Here is an 18,770-nt window from a genome sequence, read left to right as displayed (position 1 = left end):
TTCACAATATCCATTAAGTTTCTCCAAGCATTTGCACAGGAAAATTTCACATTCTGGCAAGAAAATGATATATAGAGAGGAAGGGGTGCTAAAACAGCTAGAAATAGTATTCAAATTGTTAGAAGGTAGTACATGCAGGTTTAAGAAGCATTATCTACTCCACTAGTTCTAAACATACTCATACTAAACCATCAGCCTATCAAGCTATTTGATATTACAGAACTGGAACAAAATCACCTGAGACCTAGCATCAAAACTTCAGTTAGACGAGCACATTCAGTTGGATTTCTATGTTACAGAGCAGTTTCTTTGAAGCTCTTGGTCAGCCATATTGCGGTTTCCCTTGGAGAGACTTTCCCTGGACCGAACGGCTTCAGCAAGACACCCAACTCATCATACCTCTCCTGTTGCAACAGCTGAGCACTGAATTCAAGCAATCCCTCCAGTGCTTCCGCCCTTTGCTGGTACGATGAAGGGTCAAACCTCCGCTGCCTTGATTCTGATGATCCACGGCTAGAAGCATCTGCTGCAACTGTTGGATTTTGATCTGAAGAATCACTTCCATTGTCGCCTTCAGTTCGGTAAATTTGGATAGTGCATTTGTCCTTTGTGATAGAACGGTCTCCATAATGTGGGGTTGCTGAGGAGGAGCCATGAGCTGATAATTTGGGAATTGCTAGCAAGGGATCTTCAAATGAAGCTAATGGAAATTCTGCAATTCTATCTATTCGAGGGGAGTTGACTGAGACATCAGGGGAGTCAACATGGTGGAGAACACCAAAAATGGATTTAGAAGTTTCAAAAGTAGGCAAAGGAAGGGATGCTCTTCGAGAAGCTTGACTAATTCTATCAGCATGAGTTTGTGATCCAAGCTGCATTAAGAACCCAAATATTAGTCATGAGTGATGATCATGTGCACCAAGAATTATAGTGGCATCGATGCACAGAGATTTTGGATAAATAACATCTTCTATGTAATTCAAAGCATTTGGACTAGCTTATGGTGAACTTTAAATAGGCACAATATATAAAAATCAATTTCATAGGCAACATGATAATATGGAATCTTTTGTTTAACAGAATAGCAACCACAATGCCGTTGCTTTACATATCCAAAATGAAATCTTAATGCTTGTGATTCAGAGATGATCATCTCAGAAAACAAAATGATTGTGCTTATTGGGAAATGCAATCCAGCAAAACGATGTAAAAGTTGGTGTCTATTGATACAATCAAGCAGAAAAGGATATGAATATTCTATATTTTAAACATCCAAATCAAGATCTAATAAGTAGATCCTTATTATGTTAAATATAAGAAACACAAAAGCAGTGTGATGGCCATACCGACTCGCGTCTTGATTTGGCGTGCAATGATTTTGAGGGTTCCATCCATGTACTAGGAGACATGAATGTTTTAAATGTTTCTTTGGGGCTCTTCAAAGTACCTGAGTGCTCACTGGTTGTTTTGTCACTACCCATCTCCCCGACTTGACTGCTGCCAAGTGAAAGATTCTTTATCTTCTGGTTTTGACAATTTGGAAAATCTTTAATAGTCCGAGTTGAACTTATAGTATCCTGCTCCACAGCCATGAGTTTCAAGATCCTCTCATTGCCTAAAGACTTTCTTTTTTCCTTATCCGTGCACATAAGATCATCTTCATCATCTTGAAATCTGATTTTCCTTACGGGATTATATGGAGCTTGGTTAATAGGAAGCATATTCCTTGAAAGATTGCATTTTAGGTTGACTTGAAGCACATAAGGTTGAAGATGTGGATGTTTTAGCAATTCTGCAGCCTGTTGATTTATACTCATCTAATGGACTATGAAAAGAATTACAAAATAAAATATAGAATTAAAGAGGAACATCCAAATTTTGCTCTTTTTTTTGTCAAAATACATACACTTGGCCTGTATTCAGGACTTTTTCTGAGCATGCTTCTGATAAGTCCCCTACTGCACACAATAACCAAGAAATGTCATCATAAATTGGATTAGTTAATGTGTCTAGCTAACCAAATAAGAGAGGAGCTGATGCTCACAATGCACCAGAATATGAACTTGGTAGAGGAGCCACTATTGATTTGCTGATTTTGTTTATCAAAGCCTGCATATCCTACTTGAACAAAAATTGCAAGACATGAAACAAATTTACATGTTATTGTCAGTAGAATTGGAGGGTCAGTTTTATAACATTTAAAAAATAAAGAATTGCAAACTGGATTCCTTCATTTTAGTTCTGTTAAATGTTAACCACATCCTAATATCATCAAGGCCCAAGATACAAAGAAACATTTTGCAAAGAAGAATTGTAATCCTGTTTAAATATTACACATTGCAATACAGCACACAAGATCTTTTGGTATCAAGGCATATGATAATCATCAACAAGGATATTCCTTAGCAGCAATCTAATGAATAATGAAATCTACTAAAAGATGTTAATCAATCTATCCAAAATAAGACATCTAATCAAGCAACTGTTTGAAGTTAAAAAATATCCGGATAAGGAATAGGGGCATAAGAGCATACAAACTTGAATTTCAAATCTGTTTCTTCTGCAATAATGGCACTAAATTTTCGTTTCATGTTATGTAAAGTTAAGCATCCACCAAGGTTAAACTAACACAAATGCAGGATTGTGACCATAATAAGAGCAAAACCAAGAAAGAGACCAAGATTTTAAAAGTTACAATCTCCTCTTCCCTACTTGGCTACTTGGACTCTTCTTTTTCTTTGTGGTAACAGGAAGCTCATGTGTGTGACCATATAATGGAATTATCAATACATTAAAAACTAATGGTAGTGAAAGGCAGCATTTACAGAAATGATAAAGACTGGCAATCATGATATCATGTAAAAAATGGTACAATAGACACAAGTCAGATCATACTGAGAAATAAAAAATAAAATAAAATTGGCAATCTGACTACAGATTCCTAGCCCTCTGAGTAAATTCCAACCATACAAATCTAGGTGATATAATCCCAAATTTAAAACTCTGTTAAAAGAGCTAAACCGGTTTATTCAGTGATAGACAAAACCAAATAATCAATGAACAATTGTAAATAATAGCGAAGGTCTTTTGTCCTAAAACTGAATTCAAATATTAACTACCTATAAACCCAATGAAAAAGCAATAGAATTGTAGATTGTTAAAACTCACAAAAGCTTTGAATGCAGGCTTGAGAGCAGTCATCTCATAGATACAGCAACCTAAAAAAGGAACTTGAATTCATAGGAAATACAAGAAATCTGCTAATTATAACACAGTAAGAAAAGCAAAAGGAACTTTACCTAGAGACCAAATATCAGACTTGGAACCATAAGGAATATCAGCTAGAAGTTCAGGGCACATATAACTAGGTGTTCCTACAACCTGCATCAGGACACAAAGCCTCTCGACAATAAAGAATATGAAGAATATTTTAAGATTCTTTTTTAACAACATCTTTAAAACTTACAGAGCAAGCCAAATCATCTGAAGATAAAATTTTAGCAAGCCCAAAATCACCTGTTGATAACTCAATTGAGAATATCATGTCAGCTACATCTTGTTGATGACCATAAAATTTTATACAAAACTGAAAATTTTGACACAAAATGGAAGAACATACCTAGCCGTATGTTTTGATCCTTTGTAAGGAATATATTTGAACACTATAATCCAGTAGAAAGAGACAGTTATTAAGCATATAACTTACCATCAATTTGACCAAATACATAGGTGATATTTAGTTACCATGATAATGCGACTTACTTTTACATCACGGTGTAGAATATGATTGTTGTGCAAGTAATCAAGAGCCATAAGGAGTTGGACAAGCCATTTACACAGCTTCTGTTTGAGTACAGCAGAATAAATTGAAGATGATAAAGGAGAAAATGAAAAAATGAGAACAAATAATGTAAAGATATGCTAGAATACTATATATGGTTACTAAGATCAATTACCTCCTCAGGAAAAAGATGCCCACTGGCCTTCTTTATGGCTTCAGCCCTGTAACATCAAAAGATCAAATATCCATATCTAAATCTCAGCGTAGATGAATCTATAGGTCCTAGATTACACTTCAAACAAAACTTACATATCACCTCCCTCACAATAGCCTATAACAATGCATACATAACAACCCTGAAAGAAAACCAATACAGAGTCATTATGAGATAGCAACCACATCGCTAGTTAGTCGGCAAATGATGTATCCAGAAATTAATACAGAGAGCATAACAACAATAGTTCACAGCATGTGCACAAATTGAAAGTTGGAAAAAGTTGTATACAAAATTCAAATCAATAACAAAAAATTTGGTGATGAAAAATCCAGTAGGATTCTTTTGAAATATTCCCAGCTTTCCCACCTTAAAATCAAAAGGAACACAAGTAGATGCAAATTGAGAAACTATTATCTCCTAATTCAAATGAAAAGCGACAAGAATTTAAATTCCAAGGAGTCAAGTTTAGAGATTTTCATTGGGTGAATAGTATCCTTGGCGCGCAGCACTGAGTTTGTTATTGACATATAACATACAAAGTTTTGTAAACAACAGAATCTGTAAATCCTAATCATCTCAGACATGTGAACCCTTTCCTAATCCTATTTGGAGCTACTGTATGGGAATAAAACCAAAGAAGCCATTGTGGTTTTGCCACGCCAATTTCCTTCTCTTGTAAGCTAGACAACTGTCAGAAGCAAATGTCATACTGCTTGGTCAGAAATAAGAAAAATCATATGAACAATTAAATCTTCACAGAAGGAGGAGCATATCAATACAAAAAAAGACGATCACATCAAAAGAGATATCACAACATAGATATATTATACATTGTCGTCGAAGAGTAACAGAAAATAAACTAGGAAATCGTGCAGTCATAAAACATCCATTTACAATCTAAATGCTGAAACAGAAAAGAAACTTATCATAATAAATCAAGGGGAAGTAAACTTTTAGAAACCTTTTCAACCCAGGAATCTTTATAATCCACAATAAATGGGCTTCTTACTTTTGAAATTAGCTCCATCTGCAATAGTGGCAAAGATAAACAAAATGAATAAATTGCACGCAAACACTATCCATAACACATGCTATTACGAGCATATGAACAAGATGGCTATTGACTTTTTATTCTATATAGATGAGGTAGCAAGCAAATGAAGCCACCATAAAGAACAAATTTTAACTTGAGGCAGCTATCATTTGAGTATCCACATTCAGTTATCAAATGACAGTCAACATTTAAACCTGGCATACCCACGAGTTCCATAAAATTTATTTTAAAGGCATACCACAAGATCTGAAGAAAACAAATGTCATGTACAGCATCATAATGAATGAAGAAGGCTCAAACTTGAAAATATCAATTATCTATGGGGTTAGGGGTCTAATAATTTCTAAGTAGTGATCCAGTTTCAATGCAATAGCCATCACAATTCTAAATGAGTCATCAAAGGAAAATAGTCTGATAGTAAGCAAATTTTGCTGAAGATTAGGATACAGGCTCAGCCATGAATATGCTCAACATGGGCCGAGTAAAAGTGCTCACTTCCAGATGAGCTGACCGACGGGACCTGTTGGTTTGGCGTGCCAAGCGTATCTTTTTCAAGACATACCTGTAGTATAAATGGAAAGACTGAGATAGAACTCAAGAAATGAGTCAGACAAGAGAAAGGAAGAGAATGATATGGAGATAGAGCAAGCAAAGAACTACAACAGCAGAAAAGATAGATCACCGCCCTCACCTCTTGTTCTCGACCTTATGCTTCACCAGTAGAGCTGACCCAAATGCACCTTTCCCTATCTGCTCCAAAACCTCATACTGCTCCATTTCACAACCAATCTTCACCCAGGTCATCTATATTAACACGACGCTTATCTCCTAAGACGCGGTGAAATCCAACCTTTCCTTACCAAACTGCAACCAAACATTCCAAGAAACCCTATGTTATAGACTCATACATCATAAACGAATTTAATGTCCTAACGACAACCAATAAAAGCAGAGATCAAAAACCGACCCGAATGTGGGATTCTTAGCAAATCGAGAAGGGTAACAGAAAGGGAAAAAAGCCTCCCACACAAAATGTGCAACGGAAGGACACATATCAAAGCTCTAACAAGCATTTCTACCAACGATTAGCAAAGAACGTGGAGCACGGAAGGAACGTTGTTACCTGCATTGTTCGTGGCGGATCGAGTTGGATCTCAGTCAAGAACAAGCATTCATCACTGAAACCCTCGAAAGAAACAGATAGAAGTAGAAGTTCTCACACTACCTTGTGCTTCGTCAGTACCATCTTCTCCTCCGCCTCCTCGTCGCCATTTGAGGCCCGCTTCACTACGCGCAGTACAAGAACGGAAGGGGAGAGAGAGAGAGAGGCGGCAAAGTGAGATGAGAGCAGGAGACCGTACCCAGATTTCAAAGTCTGGCCTTTTCTTCTTCTCCTACCCTTTCTTTTCTGCTTTGCCTTCATTTTTATTTATTTATTTCTCTCTCCCTCTTCTCTCTCTCTCTCTCTTCCGACACGGAGAGAGCAGTGGCAAGAGCTCTGCTTCGCGTCCAGGTATAAGTCACGACTCGGAGAGGATGACGTGGCGCGTTTCCACCAAAGGGAGGACCGGCGGAACGCAGGAATCTTTACCTAAGTCGTAACTTAAATCGTGTCACTAGTCACGAGCGCGCCGAAACAGGAAACACAACATCTAGTTCAACACGCCCTGTATCTTAATCCACCAATCAAATTTCGCGGAAGGTCTATGACTGCCGGGCCCCATACTAGATGTGCACGTTGCTGACTCCTATTGGTTCTATTACTGCGCAGCACCAAGGTCCCCACCTGGAGATCCAGTCACCGTCAAAGGGCACTGGTCATTTAGCTCCCTCGCTCACTTCTTCCACTTAGCTTACTGCTGCTTCTGTTTGTTATGTAATTAATGTCTCTTTATTATATGCAATTCTTGAGATCCGGTCATGAAACAGTGAACTCGGAGTTCGAGCAGCTCAAAGTAGTGTTCTTGGTCAAACAGGTTGTGGATTAGAGTGCATTCTCAGTGCTTTAAGTTCTCTTTTTAGTTCTGTGACCATACTTCTACACACACTAGCATTTCAGATAAATTACGATATTTAGTGCCACAGGATCCTAAATCCCCATGGCAGTAATGACTTCATCTCCGAAGCATACATGAAGAGCAGTAAATCGTTGTTTCTTCTTCGTTTACTTTCACTTAAAAAACGAGAGCAGAGCAGAGCATAGCAGAGCAGAGCAGCAATGTCTGCTAAAGGAGGAACCTGCTCTCGTCCAAAGGCTGAAGCGCCATTTCCACATCCATCGACAACTCCTCCATGACTGCCAGAGAACCTGCTAACGTCCAGCGGCAGAACATAAGCAAGTGCTCGGTGCTACGGCTTTAAGGCCGGTAACTTCTCCACTCTTTTACTTTTCTGGCTCACTTCTTTTTACAGTGTTTTACTGGCCCAGCGCCCTAGAAAAGCTATGATGGATGGATAGGGGCGGTGATCTTTTGACCTGGTGCAGGGAGCGAAGCGTAAGTGCTTCTTCCGTGACTGCCCCGCTGAATCAGACTGTTTTTATTTAGTTCCCCACTCGTGGCAGAGCGAGGACTGAGCGAGGAGGGAATCTTCCGGGGCTAGTGGTCCGGTGCCATCTCTTGTTACTCTGTTTTGCCCTCATCTCGCAGTGCATCTCCAGCTTTTGAACAACAGCTACAGAACAAATGAACGTCTTTAATAAGAAAATGAAGCCACCACTTTAATGAAACGTCTTTGTCCATTTCTGTCGACCATGCATCCTAAGCTACAATGTTGAAAGACTTGCGGTGACGCAAGTAAATGTTGTGGTTTAACTTCACACTGTCGATGATGCAGACTGCAACAGTAGACGTGTGATCGACAGATACCGGAGAACCCTAGTGAATTAGGCCTCTGTATACCTTCTAGTTAGATTCTTTAGCCCAGCAGACTTCTTAATCATAACTAATGGTGTATCTCTCTGTTTCCTTCTCTTCACGAAATTAGATGGTCTCCCAAATAGCCACGATCCGATGGCTTGAAAGAGAACACATATTAGGGATTGATTGGCTTTACCGTGGTCATCTCAACGCTCAAATCAATTACTAGTAATAAGGATCTAGAATTTGTGGGATGCAAAATTAGAAGAAGAGGAAGAAGAACTAAAAACAATGAGAAGTTCGTGCAAGAAGAAATTTATACCTGTGATCTATCCTCTTGATGTTTATATAACTGTTAGAAAAATATTTCTACATCAGATATCATGTGCTCCTCCATTCTTAACTTCTCAAGAAGAAATTTATACCTGTGATCTATCCTCTTGATGTTTATATAACTGTTAGAAAAATATTTCTACATCAGATATCATGTGCTCCTCCATTCTCCTCGTATGAGTTAGTAAAGAAATTAGATCTGACAATCATTAGTCATCTCTTCATTCATCAAGTGGCACATATTCGGACAAAGGTAATTAAGGGATCAAATTTGAAAGTCGTTAACTACTTCATTCGTTAAGTACCATGTATTCAGAGGAAAGCTATTAGGGAATCATATCTGGCATTCACTGTTGGATATTGGGGCCTTAAATGGACTAAAACGATTTAGAGGAAGAAAGCCATCAATTGTTGAAAGTCGTAATTGACTTCAAAATTGAAATCTACGATTCGCGTAGATAGATTTAGACTATTAATTTGCTCAAAATCGATTAAGGGTGAATGAGAAATTAATATTTAAAGTCAACCCAAAATAACATTTGTTATTCATTAATAGAGTGCATAGGAGAATAGTCCCACATCGGAAATTCTCGATGTGTATTCTCTACTTATTAATGAAGATGTGTTAATGGAGTTAACACAAAAAATAAAAGGACAGGTGACCCCTTAGCCCAGGGCGAGCAGGTGCTCGCACCTGTGAGCCCGCCACCCGCCACGTGCGCACGTGCGCAATGGGCGCTTTATAGGCGCACTTTGCACTTCACATGTACGCATCGTCGCGGGTGACGTGTCAGGCTCTTACCTGACGTGGCAGTGCCTATGCGGCATCCTCGTGGGCAAAGGAAGATGACTGGACAGTTGACTTAGGGAATGGATGGCTACCGTTGATCAACGTTGATCAAATAGATATGATGGATCGCTTGTGATGCGATCTAGAGCGTTGGATCGCAAAGAGTAACGATCTGACGGCCTGGGATGAGGCTTGATCTGAAGCATCGAATCAATGGATCCAGATCCGATGGCTGATGACAATAGGCGGATCTGAGGGTCACAACTCCTCAGATCTGATAGATGAGATTGAAGTGGGCTTGGTGAAGGGTTACAACCCTTCAGAATAGATGATCTAGATCGATCCAGCCCAAGGAACACATCCACTCACCCAAAGGACACTCAACCTCTTCGTTCAGTATAAATAGAACCCTCCAGATGATGGAATACTCACTCAATCTTCTCATCTCTTCCTCAAGCATTCATCTCATCTTGTGCATTCAAGAGTCCAAGAAGTCTACTAAAAGGTTCGCTGGTCTCGGAAGTCGGAGTGCTACGATTCCGAGACGTTCGTCGTCGTTGTATCTTGGGAACGAATTGCAACAATCCGTTAAGCACCGTAGCGGAGCAATATCGTTTACGGAGATAGTGTCAAACACTAGCCTCGACGATCGGTTGCATACTCCGAGCTAACCGGAGAAAGCGATGTAAGCGATATTTCCTGCAAACTGATATGGATACCAACGACATTCCGACGACCGTTCCGACCGTCGTTCCGACCGCCATTCCGACAACCATTCCGCACGGAGAAAAGCCAGAGAAATTCACCGGAACCGACTTCAAAAGATGGCAGCAGAAGATGTTGTTTTATCTAACAACGCTAAACCTTGTACGGTTTTTGCACGAAGACACGCCAGCCGCTACGGAAGGTAGTAAGGCTGCTAGCGATGCGTGGTCTCACGGAGATTTTCTGTGCCGCAATTATATACTCAACGCCTTGGACAACACGTTATATAACGTATATTGTTCTCTGGAGACGGCAAAATCTTTGTGGGAATCCCTTGAGAAGAAATACAAGACCGAAAATGCTGGATTGAAGAAATTCATCGTCGGTCGATTTCTGGATTTCAAGATGGTGGACTCAAAAAGCGTCTCATCTCAAGTCCAAGATATGCAATTAATACTGCATGATCTGGACGCCGAAGGCATGAAGCTGAACGAGACATTCGCAGTTGCTGCGGTAATTGAGAAGCTCCCTCCGTCATGGAAGGATTTCAAGAATTACCTAAAGCACAAGCAAAAGGAAATAGGGCTGCAAGACCTGATCCTGAGGCTACGAATAGAAGAGGATAATCGAAAGTTATCCGACTCCAGAGGAACCAAGCGGACTATAGACGAAATGTCCAACTTGGTCGAGCGAGCACGCCAAAAGTCGAAGCGGTTCAAAGGAAGGCTCAAGCAAAGTTCAGCTCTGCGTGGAAAGCGGGACACCTATCCAAAGACCGCAGACGAAGAAGCCAACCAAGGGCCAAGGATGTTGCGAATCATGTCGCAACCTCTCTTGAGGACTTGGATCTCACTGGCTTGTATTTGAAGCCAACTTGGTGGATACCAACCCGAAGCAGTGGTTCATTGATACTGGAGCAACTCGTCATATCTATTCCGATAAAGCGATATTCTCCAAGTATACTCCGATAAATGGCAGCAAGATCTATATGGGTAATTCCACGACGTCGCCAATTGTTGGACTCGGGAAAGTTGTTCTGAAGATGACGTCCGGAAAGGAGCTAACACTCATTGATGTACTCCATGTTCCCGACATCAGTAAGAACCTAGTTTCTGGAGCGGCATTGGTCAAGGCCGGATTTAGGCTAGTGTTCCAGTCAGACAACTTTGTACTTACGAAGAATGGTGTCTTCGTAGGAAAGGGGTACCTAGAAAAGGGTCTATTCAAAATGGTTGTAATGCCTGTACTCCGAAATTTTGATGGTAATAAAATAAATGCTTCCAGCTATATTGTTGAGTGTTTTAATTTATGGCATGATCGACTCGGACATGTGAATAATAATACTCTCAAACGTCTCGTCAAATTAAATTTATTACCAAACGTCAATGTTGACGGAACACTCAAATGTGAAGTGTGCGTGGAAGCGAAAATGACGAAACTACCTTTTCATTCGGTGGAAAGGACGACAACTCCTCTAGAGTTAATACATAGTGATCTATGTGACTTGAAATTTGTGCAAACTAGAGGAGGTAAAAAATATTTTATTACTTTTATCGATGACTGCACAAAGTTCTATTATGTCTTTCTTTTAAGAAGTAAAGACGAAGCCCTAGAGGCATTCGGAACCTATAAAACGAAGTTGAAAACTAACTTGACAAACGAATTAAAATAATTCGAGCGATAGAGGTGGAGAATATGGTGCACCGTTTGATTTTGTATAGAATCTGGCATTATCCATCAAACAACGGCGCCTTACTCACCTCAATCAAACAGTATTGCCGAACGTAAAAATCGGACACTAAAAGAAATGATGAATGCCTTGTTGATAAATTCAGGCTTACCTCAAAACTTGTGGGGGGAAGCAATATTATCGGCAAATCACATTCTCAACAGAATCTCTCATAAGAAAAATGATAAAACTCCATATGAACTATGGAAAGGCCGCGAGCCATCGTACAAATACCTGAAAGTGTGGGGGTGCTTGGCAAAGGTCGAAGTACATAAACCAAAGCAAGTAAAGATCGGACCTAAAACGTTCGATGCGATATTTGTCGGATATGCCCATAATAGTAGTGCATATCGTTTCCTAGTTCACAAATCAGATATTCCTGATATATATGTGGGAACAACCATAGAATCTCGAAATGCGATATTCTTTGAAAACGTATTCCCAAATAAAAAGGGAAACGTTGAAAGTGATAACAACGGAAGTTCAAACAAAAATGACGTTACCGAACTTAGTTGTTATAAAAGGACTATTGGCGATCAAAGTGAAGAGCCACGTCGTAGCAAACGGGCTAGAGTTGAGAAATCGTTCGGGCCAGATTTCATGACTTTCATGTCAGAAATGGAACCAAGAACATTAAGTGAAGCTCTCTCTAGACCCGATGCTCCAATGTGGAAAGAAGCTGTCAATAGTGAAATTGAGTCTATCATGAATAATCATACTTGGGAATTAGTAGACCTTCCTTCTGGTAATAAACCATTAGGTTGTAAGTGGATACTAAAACGTAAGTATAAAGCTGATGGATCAATTGACAAGTATAAGGCCAGACTTGTAGCCAAGGGGTACAAGCAAGAGGAAGGCCTTAATTACTTCGATACATACTCACCGGTGACAAGGATTACGTCCATACGAGTGCTAATAACCATTGCAGCACTGTATGACCTTGAAATACATCAAATGGATGTTAAGACTGCATTCTTAAATGGTGAGTTGGAAGAAGAAATTTATATGGAGCAACCCGAAGGGTTCATGGCTCCTGGAAATGAGAAAAAGGTGTGTCGACTTGTTAAGTCGTTGTACAGACTTAAGCAAGCGCCTAAACAATGGCACGAAAAATTTGACAAAGTAATGCTGTCAAACGAATTCAGAATAAATGAATGTGACAAATGCATTTATGTCAAAAACACACCTGAAGGCTATGTAATTGTCTGTCTATACGTAGACGACATGCTAATAATGGGCAGTAATCATGATGTAATCATGACTACAAAGAAAATGTTGACCAGAAATTTTGATATGAAAGATATGGGTCAAGCAGATGTTATATTGGGAATTAAAATTCTCAGGACATCAGAAGGGATAGTTTTAACACAATCCCATTATGTAGAATCTGTATTGAAAAAATTCAATGCGTACGATCTCTCTACAGTGAAAACACCTATGGATCTAAGTCAACACTTAGCGAAAAACCATGGTGAGACCATATCGCAGTTGGAATATTCTCGGATAATAGGCAGTTTGATGTATCTCACAAACTGCACACGTCCGGATATTGCCTGTACGGTCAACAAACTGAGTCGTTTTACGAGTAATCCAAACGACACCCATTGGAAAGCATTGATGCGAGTTCTCAGATATTTGAAATATACTATGAACTATGGATTATATTATGGAAAATATCCCGCTGTGTTGGAAGGATATTGTGATGCTAATTGGATATCAGATACAAAAGACTCCAAATCCACTAGTGGATATGTATTCACGATCGGTGGGGGAACAGTATCTTGGAAATCCACTAAGCAGACTTGCATTGCTCGGTCAACTATGGAATCTGAGTTTATAGCACTAGACAAAGCAGCTGAGGAAGCTGAATGGCTGCAGAATTTCTTGGAAGATATTCTGAGCTGGATGAAACCTGTGCCTGCCGTACTAATCCACTGTGATAGTCAATCGGCGATTGGAAGGGCACAGAGTAATATGTATAATGGGAAGTCACGACATATACGTCGTAGACATAATACCATTAGGCAGTTGATCTCGAATGGAGTGATTGCAATCGACTATGTTAAGTCCAAAGATAATTTGGCAGATCCTCTAACGAAGGGGTTGAGTCGAGATCAAGTATACTGCTCATCAAGAGGAATGAGATTAAAAATCTACAACTGAAAGCAGTAGCAGTAACCCAACCTTTTTGGTTCAATGGGACAACGAAGTTACGAAGTTGTGGTCCAGCACATTAGATAGTTTATCTCTATCCTGAGGTTAAGCTTATGCTTTTAGTGACTTCTATACATGATAAGGTGGAGTATGGTAGGATACTCTTGATAGAAGTGTCACCTATGTGAGTGTGAAGACAGGCCGCTTCAATGAAACACTCATGAATCCAAGATGGTATCCATGGCCGAAACGGAACCAACCATGAGAACCTAAAGTAGGTGAGATAGATCTCTGTGTGGGTGTTATTGTCTAAGTATACACCAACAGCTGAGCAGTTCAAGACATCACGTTCACTGCGCAGCCTAGTATACTCGATAGCATTTCACTACGGAAGGTTCAAAGCCACAAGCTACCTCTCCCGATGTAGTGGCTTATCAATTGGACTCTTGTAAAATGTCATCATGCATACACGCATTGCATTAATTTCCATTCATGTGGGGGATTGTTGGATATTGGGGCCTTAAATGGACCAAAACGATTTAGAGGAAGGAAGCCATCAATTGTTGAAAGTCGTAATTGACTTCAAAATTGAAATCTACGATTCGCATAGATAGATTTAGACTATTAATTTGCTCAAAACCGATTAAGGGTGAATGAGAAATTAATGTTTAAAGTCAGCCCAAAATAACATTTATTATTTATTAATAAAGTGCATGGGAGAATAGTCCCACATCGGAAATTCTCGATGTGTATTCTCTACTTATTAATGAAGATGTGTTAATGGAGTTAACACAAAAAATAAAAGGACAGGTGACCCCTTAGCCCAGGGCGAGCAGGTGCTCGCACCTGTGAGCCCGCCACCCGCCACGTGCGCACGTGCGCAATGGGCACTTTGTAGGCGCACTTTGCACTTCGCACGTACGCATCGTCGCGGGTGACGTGTCAGGCTCTTACCTGACGTGGCAGTGCCTATGCGACATCCTCGTGGGCAAAGGGAGATGACTGGACAGTTGACTTAGGGAATGGATGGCTACCGTTGATCAACGTTGATCAAATAGATATGATGGATCGCTTGTGATGCGATCTAGAGCGTTGGATCGCAAAGAGTAACGATCTGACGGCCTGGGATGAGGCTTGATCTGAAGCATCGAATCAATGGATCCAGATCCGATGGCTGATGACAATAGGCGGATCTGAGGGTCACAACTCCTCAGATCTGATGGATGAGATTGAAGTGGGCTTGGTGAAGGGTTATAACCCTTCAGAATAGATGATCTAGATCGATCCAGCCCAAGGAACACATCCACTCACCCAAAGGACACTCAACCTCTTCGTTCAGTATAAATAGAACCCTCCAGATGATGGAATACTCACTCAATCTTCTCTTCTCTTCCTCAAGCATTCATCTCATCTTGTGCATTCAAGAGTCCAAGAAGTCTACTAAAAGGTTCGCTGGTCTCGGAAGTCGGAGTGCTACGATTCCGAGACATTCGTCGTCGTTGTATCTTGGGAACGAATTGCAACAATCCGTTAAGCACCGTAGCGGAGCAATATCGTTTACGGAGATAGTGTTGAACACTAGCCTCGACGATCAGTTTGCATACTCCAGAAGCTACCCGGAGAAAACATTCACTATGAACCCCTCCATTCAAAAGGCATCATGTACCACTCGACAAACGATTAGGAAATCAAAGCCCGGTGCCCGGTAAAATTTGATATCCGAGCACTAAAGCCAGGTGTTTGGTAGAAGATAATATTTGAGCCTTAAGGTAGGTGCTTGATGGGAATTGTTATCTGAGCACTAAAGCAAAATACTCAATGGAAGGCATTGTATGAATACCGAGGCAGGTGCTCGATAGAAGTCATTATTTGAGTACTGAGGTAAGTGCTCCGTATAAGTCATTATCTGAGAACTGAGATAGGGGCTCAGTAGAAATTGTCACTGAGATAGGTGCTCGATAGAAGTCATTATCTAAGAGTTGAGATAAGTGCTCAAGAGAAACTGAGCATTGAAACATGTCTCAGTGCAAATCTTTATTCAATTGAAGAAAAAAAATGATTACACTTATTTCAGACGTTCTTTATAGTCTCTCCCCAGATTATGTGAAGAGAGATCAATCATAGAGTCAACTTATAGATAACCGCAAAGTGGCTACCTAGAGGGTGGGAGAAATTTTTTCCACCTGAGAGTATGTGCCCGTCGGGAATTTATCATTTGTCTCATTATAATAAATTTGTCATTCTCTAACCAACTGAGCACCTCTGTGAAGATTTTATCTGAGCACACAAGCAAAGTGCTCGGGAAATAATCAGGTACCATCAAAAACCCTAAAAGCTCCTATAATCCTCGTTTGTGCCCTTAGCCACAGTGAACAAGGAACACATTGTCTACAGTAAAACCATACAAACTTTGGTAATCTACGTTTGTGTCCTTAGCCACAATAAACAAGGAACACATTGTCTGCAGTTTCCTAAGCTTGAATAGTTCAACTCAAGCCATGCATATGGTATGTGATCCCGTCTGAAAACTGAGTAGATGGGCAACCGGTGAGATGGTAGGAGTGTTCACAGAAAAGACTTCGACCTAGAATCTACAGACCTTGAGGTAGAAGTTGCAGACCTACATACATTACAGACAGAGCTAACGGAAACGTTAGAGCGAGAACTAGGGAGGGGGTCTCTAGCGTAAGCACTTCAACACTCAAGTCAGAATAGTAGCTAAGCAAAAATGGAGAAGAAGATAAACAGTGGAACAATATTATGGATGCATGTGCACGTGTATGTGTGCAGATGCTTATGCGAATGCGTGAGCGTACCTAGCCAACAGAGAGAATCCTCTTTTTATATCACCTCTTATAACCTTCATAATAATGAGGCGACAGAGAATTGTAAGTACCCCGTGATGATCTTGATGTGATCAACTAAGCCAAGTTAGGTCATGTTGTTATTTTGATGTCCTGTGTCTAAGTGTGCAGGAACTTAGGAGCATAGGAAGTTGAGCGAAAGACCCAGCTAGCAAGAAGGACGACACAGGAGAGAGCCGACGGGCTCAGTGCCTCCGAGGGATGAGGTATTGCGAGAGAGTACGCAAGCAGACGAAAAGGAGACGCGCAGCGTTTTCGAGGGACGAGAAGTCGGAGCGAAAGGTTGCTTGCGAAGGTCAAAAAATGGGTTCAATTGAGTCCTATTCCGGATGATCAAAATCACCCAACCGAGTGGAGCCAGAGTAAGAGCCTGGACCAAAAAGTCAACACAAAGGTTGACTTTAGTCCGAGCGCTCGGACCATAAATTTTATCAAAACTTGGCGTGGCATGATCCATTGCGAAGAGGATAAAATTCTATCCACGTCCAGGCGCTTAGAACTAGGGCTGAGCATTCGGTCAAAATCGAACCGACCGAACCAAATAGACCGAAAACCGAATAAATCAATTTTTTTTTCAACCAACCGAACCGACCGAACCGATAAAAGATCGGTTAATTTGGTTTTTGACCGAATGAACCGAATTTTAAAACTTTATTTGATTTTAATTAAAAAAAAGAAGAGATTTTATTTTATTTATTATATTTTTAAATAAAAATAAATTAATAAATATTTTTATTCGGTTTAACCGAATTACAAAACTTAAAACCGAAACCGAACCGAATTCACCGAAAACCGAACCGAATTTTTTTAAAAAAACCAAAAATCGAATTAACCGAACCGAATTCCTAAATTCGGTCGGTTCGGTTTGGTTAATTCGGTTTTATCGAATTTTTGCTCACCCCTACTTGGAACCCTTCCAGGTGCCCTGCTTAGGGCTATAAATATAACCCTAATCCCAGTAACTTAAAATATCACTTGTAAAACGACTTCTATTCTTGTTCTACTACTTTTGTAAGCTATCAACGGTGTAAAGAGGATACTCCACCTAAAGGAGATTTGAGTGAACTTCATTTGTCTATGATTAGTAATTCTCTTGTCTCTACTTTTTAATTTATGCATTTATGTTTTGTTACTATATTAGTGTGTTCTTAATTTAGTTTGATACGTTGAGAAAGGTTGATTTTGATTTTCAAGGCAATTCACCCCCCTCTTGTCAGTCGTCAGGAGACCAACAATTAGTATCAGAGTTAGGACGCTTTAGAAAGACTAATCGCCAACAGAAGCAAAATCAATGGCCAGACCAAGCCTCATCCCACTAAAGTTCGAGGGGGTGTTTGCATACTGGAAACGCCAAATGGAGGTATTCCTAAAAACTGTTAGGATCTTCGGATGCGGCTAGAGAGGGGGGTGTGAATAGCCGACCCCAAATTCTCGTTTCTTCCGACAAATTGAGTTAGCGCAGCGGAAATAAAAGATAGAAACGAAACGAAGAATATCAAACCTCAAACGCGACGATATAACGAGGTTCGGAGATGATACTCCTACTCCTCGGCGTGTCCGTAAGGTGGACGAATCCTATCAATCCGTCGGTGGATGAGACCCCAGAAAACCGGCTAATAAAAACTCCTTCTAGGTGGAGAAACCTCGCCACAATCTCTCTTACAACAGCATGATCAGAGTACAAGAAATACAGCAAGAAGTCAAGAACAATATGAATGTAAAACACTAGTTTGCTTGCCTTCTCGTCGACTGTTGATGAAGCAGCAACTTCACGGATGCTAACCACAGCAGCAACTGTTCAGTTGGAAACCCAGCCGAGGGAAGCTCACACGAAACTTCAGCAGTGAAGAGCTCAACAAAGCTCAGATCGCAGGAGCAAGAAGAGTAGTATTTTTCAGCACTGTTGATGTAGAGGCCCTTTATATCATGAACCTGTGAAGAAGACAAAGAAGAAGCAGAAATCTAGCCGTTGTGACTCAACGGCTAGGCCTGGACCGATCAGGCTATGGCCTGATCGGTCCAGGAAATCCCTGATCGGTCTGGGGACCGATCAGGCAGAGCCCTGATTGGTCTGTGGACCGATCAGGCCATAGGTGGATCGGTCCACATTCCGATCCCCCTATTGTTTTCTGAATCCCATCGCTTCTTACTGATCGGTCACCAAACCGACGGTTAACCGATCAGAGAGTCTCCGATCGGTCATGAGACCGATCAAATAACAGGTTTCAGGATCGGTCGACGGGCCGATCCAACATATCCTTTGGATGGTCGACAGACCGATCCAA

At 40.5% G+C, this 18,770-nt stretch overlaps 1 protein-coding gene across 2 annotated transcripts; it reads right to left on the bottom strand.

Moving 5' to 3' along the window:
• Nucleotides 1-51: 51 nt before the first annotated feature.
• LOC122001235 (serine/threonine-protein kinase Nek2-like) lies at nucleotides 52-6,507 on the bottom strand. 2 transcript variants are annotated; one of them, XM_042555882.1, is made up of 15 exons: nucleotides 6,176-6,507; nucleotides 5,744-5,916; nucleotides 5,548-5,614; nucleotides 4,960-5,025; nucleotides 4,091-4,137; nucleotides 3,957-4,002; nucleotides 3,763-3,843; nucleotides 3,620-3,662; nucleotides 3,467-3,516; nucleotides 3,300-3,381; nucleotides 3,169-3,218; nucleotides 2,045-2,118; nucleotides 1,907-1,958; nucleotides 1,347-1,799; nucleotides 52-872 (listed from the first exon to the last, which is right to left on the bottom strand). In XM_042555882.1, exons 2-15 carry the CDS (start codon nucleotides 5,854-5,856, stop codon nucleotides 294-296), a joined length of 1,803 nt encoding a protein of 600 aa, XP_042411816.1. In that variant the 5' UTR covers nucleotides 5,857-5,916; nucleotides 6,176-6,507; the 3' UTR covers nucleotides 52-293. The 2 variants fall into 2 exon arrangements, with proteins under 2 accessions (XP_042411816.1, XP_042411817.1); XM_042555883.1 differs by having other exon boundaries at nucleotides 6,278-6,507.
• Nucleotides 6,508-18,770: the final 12,263 nt, after the last annotated feature.

The sequence above is a fragment of the Zingiber officinale genome, chromosome 7A (assembly GCF_018446385.1).
Source record: "Zingiber officinale cultivar Zhangliang chromosome 7A, Zo_v1.1, whole genome shotgun sequence".
Lineage (NCBI taxonomy): Eukaryota > Viridiplantae > Streptophyta > Magnoliopsida > Zingiberales > Zingiberaceae > Zingiber > Zingiber officinale.
The sequence above is the reverse complement of the archived record's forward strand: the minus strand, read 5'-3'. Positions and strand labels throughout refer to the sequence as shown.

Excerpts from the sequence above, each read along its gene's own strand:
- LOC122001235 (XM_042555882.1), bottom strand. The coding sequence starts at position 5,856 with ATGACCTGGGTGAAGATTGGTTGTGAAATGGAGCAGTATGAGGTTTTG. Across the intron at positions 2,119-3,168 it reads AGCCTGCATTCAAAGCTTTT|GATATGCAGGCTTTGATAAA; the intron begins GTGAGTTTTAAC and ends TTGTTCAAGTAG. Across the intron at positions 1,800-1,906 it reads GTCCTGAATACAGGCCAAGT|GCTGCAGAATTGCTAAAACA; the intron begins GTATGTATTTTG and ends ATAAATCAACAG.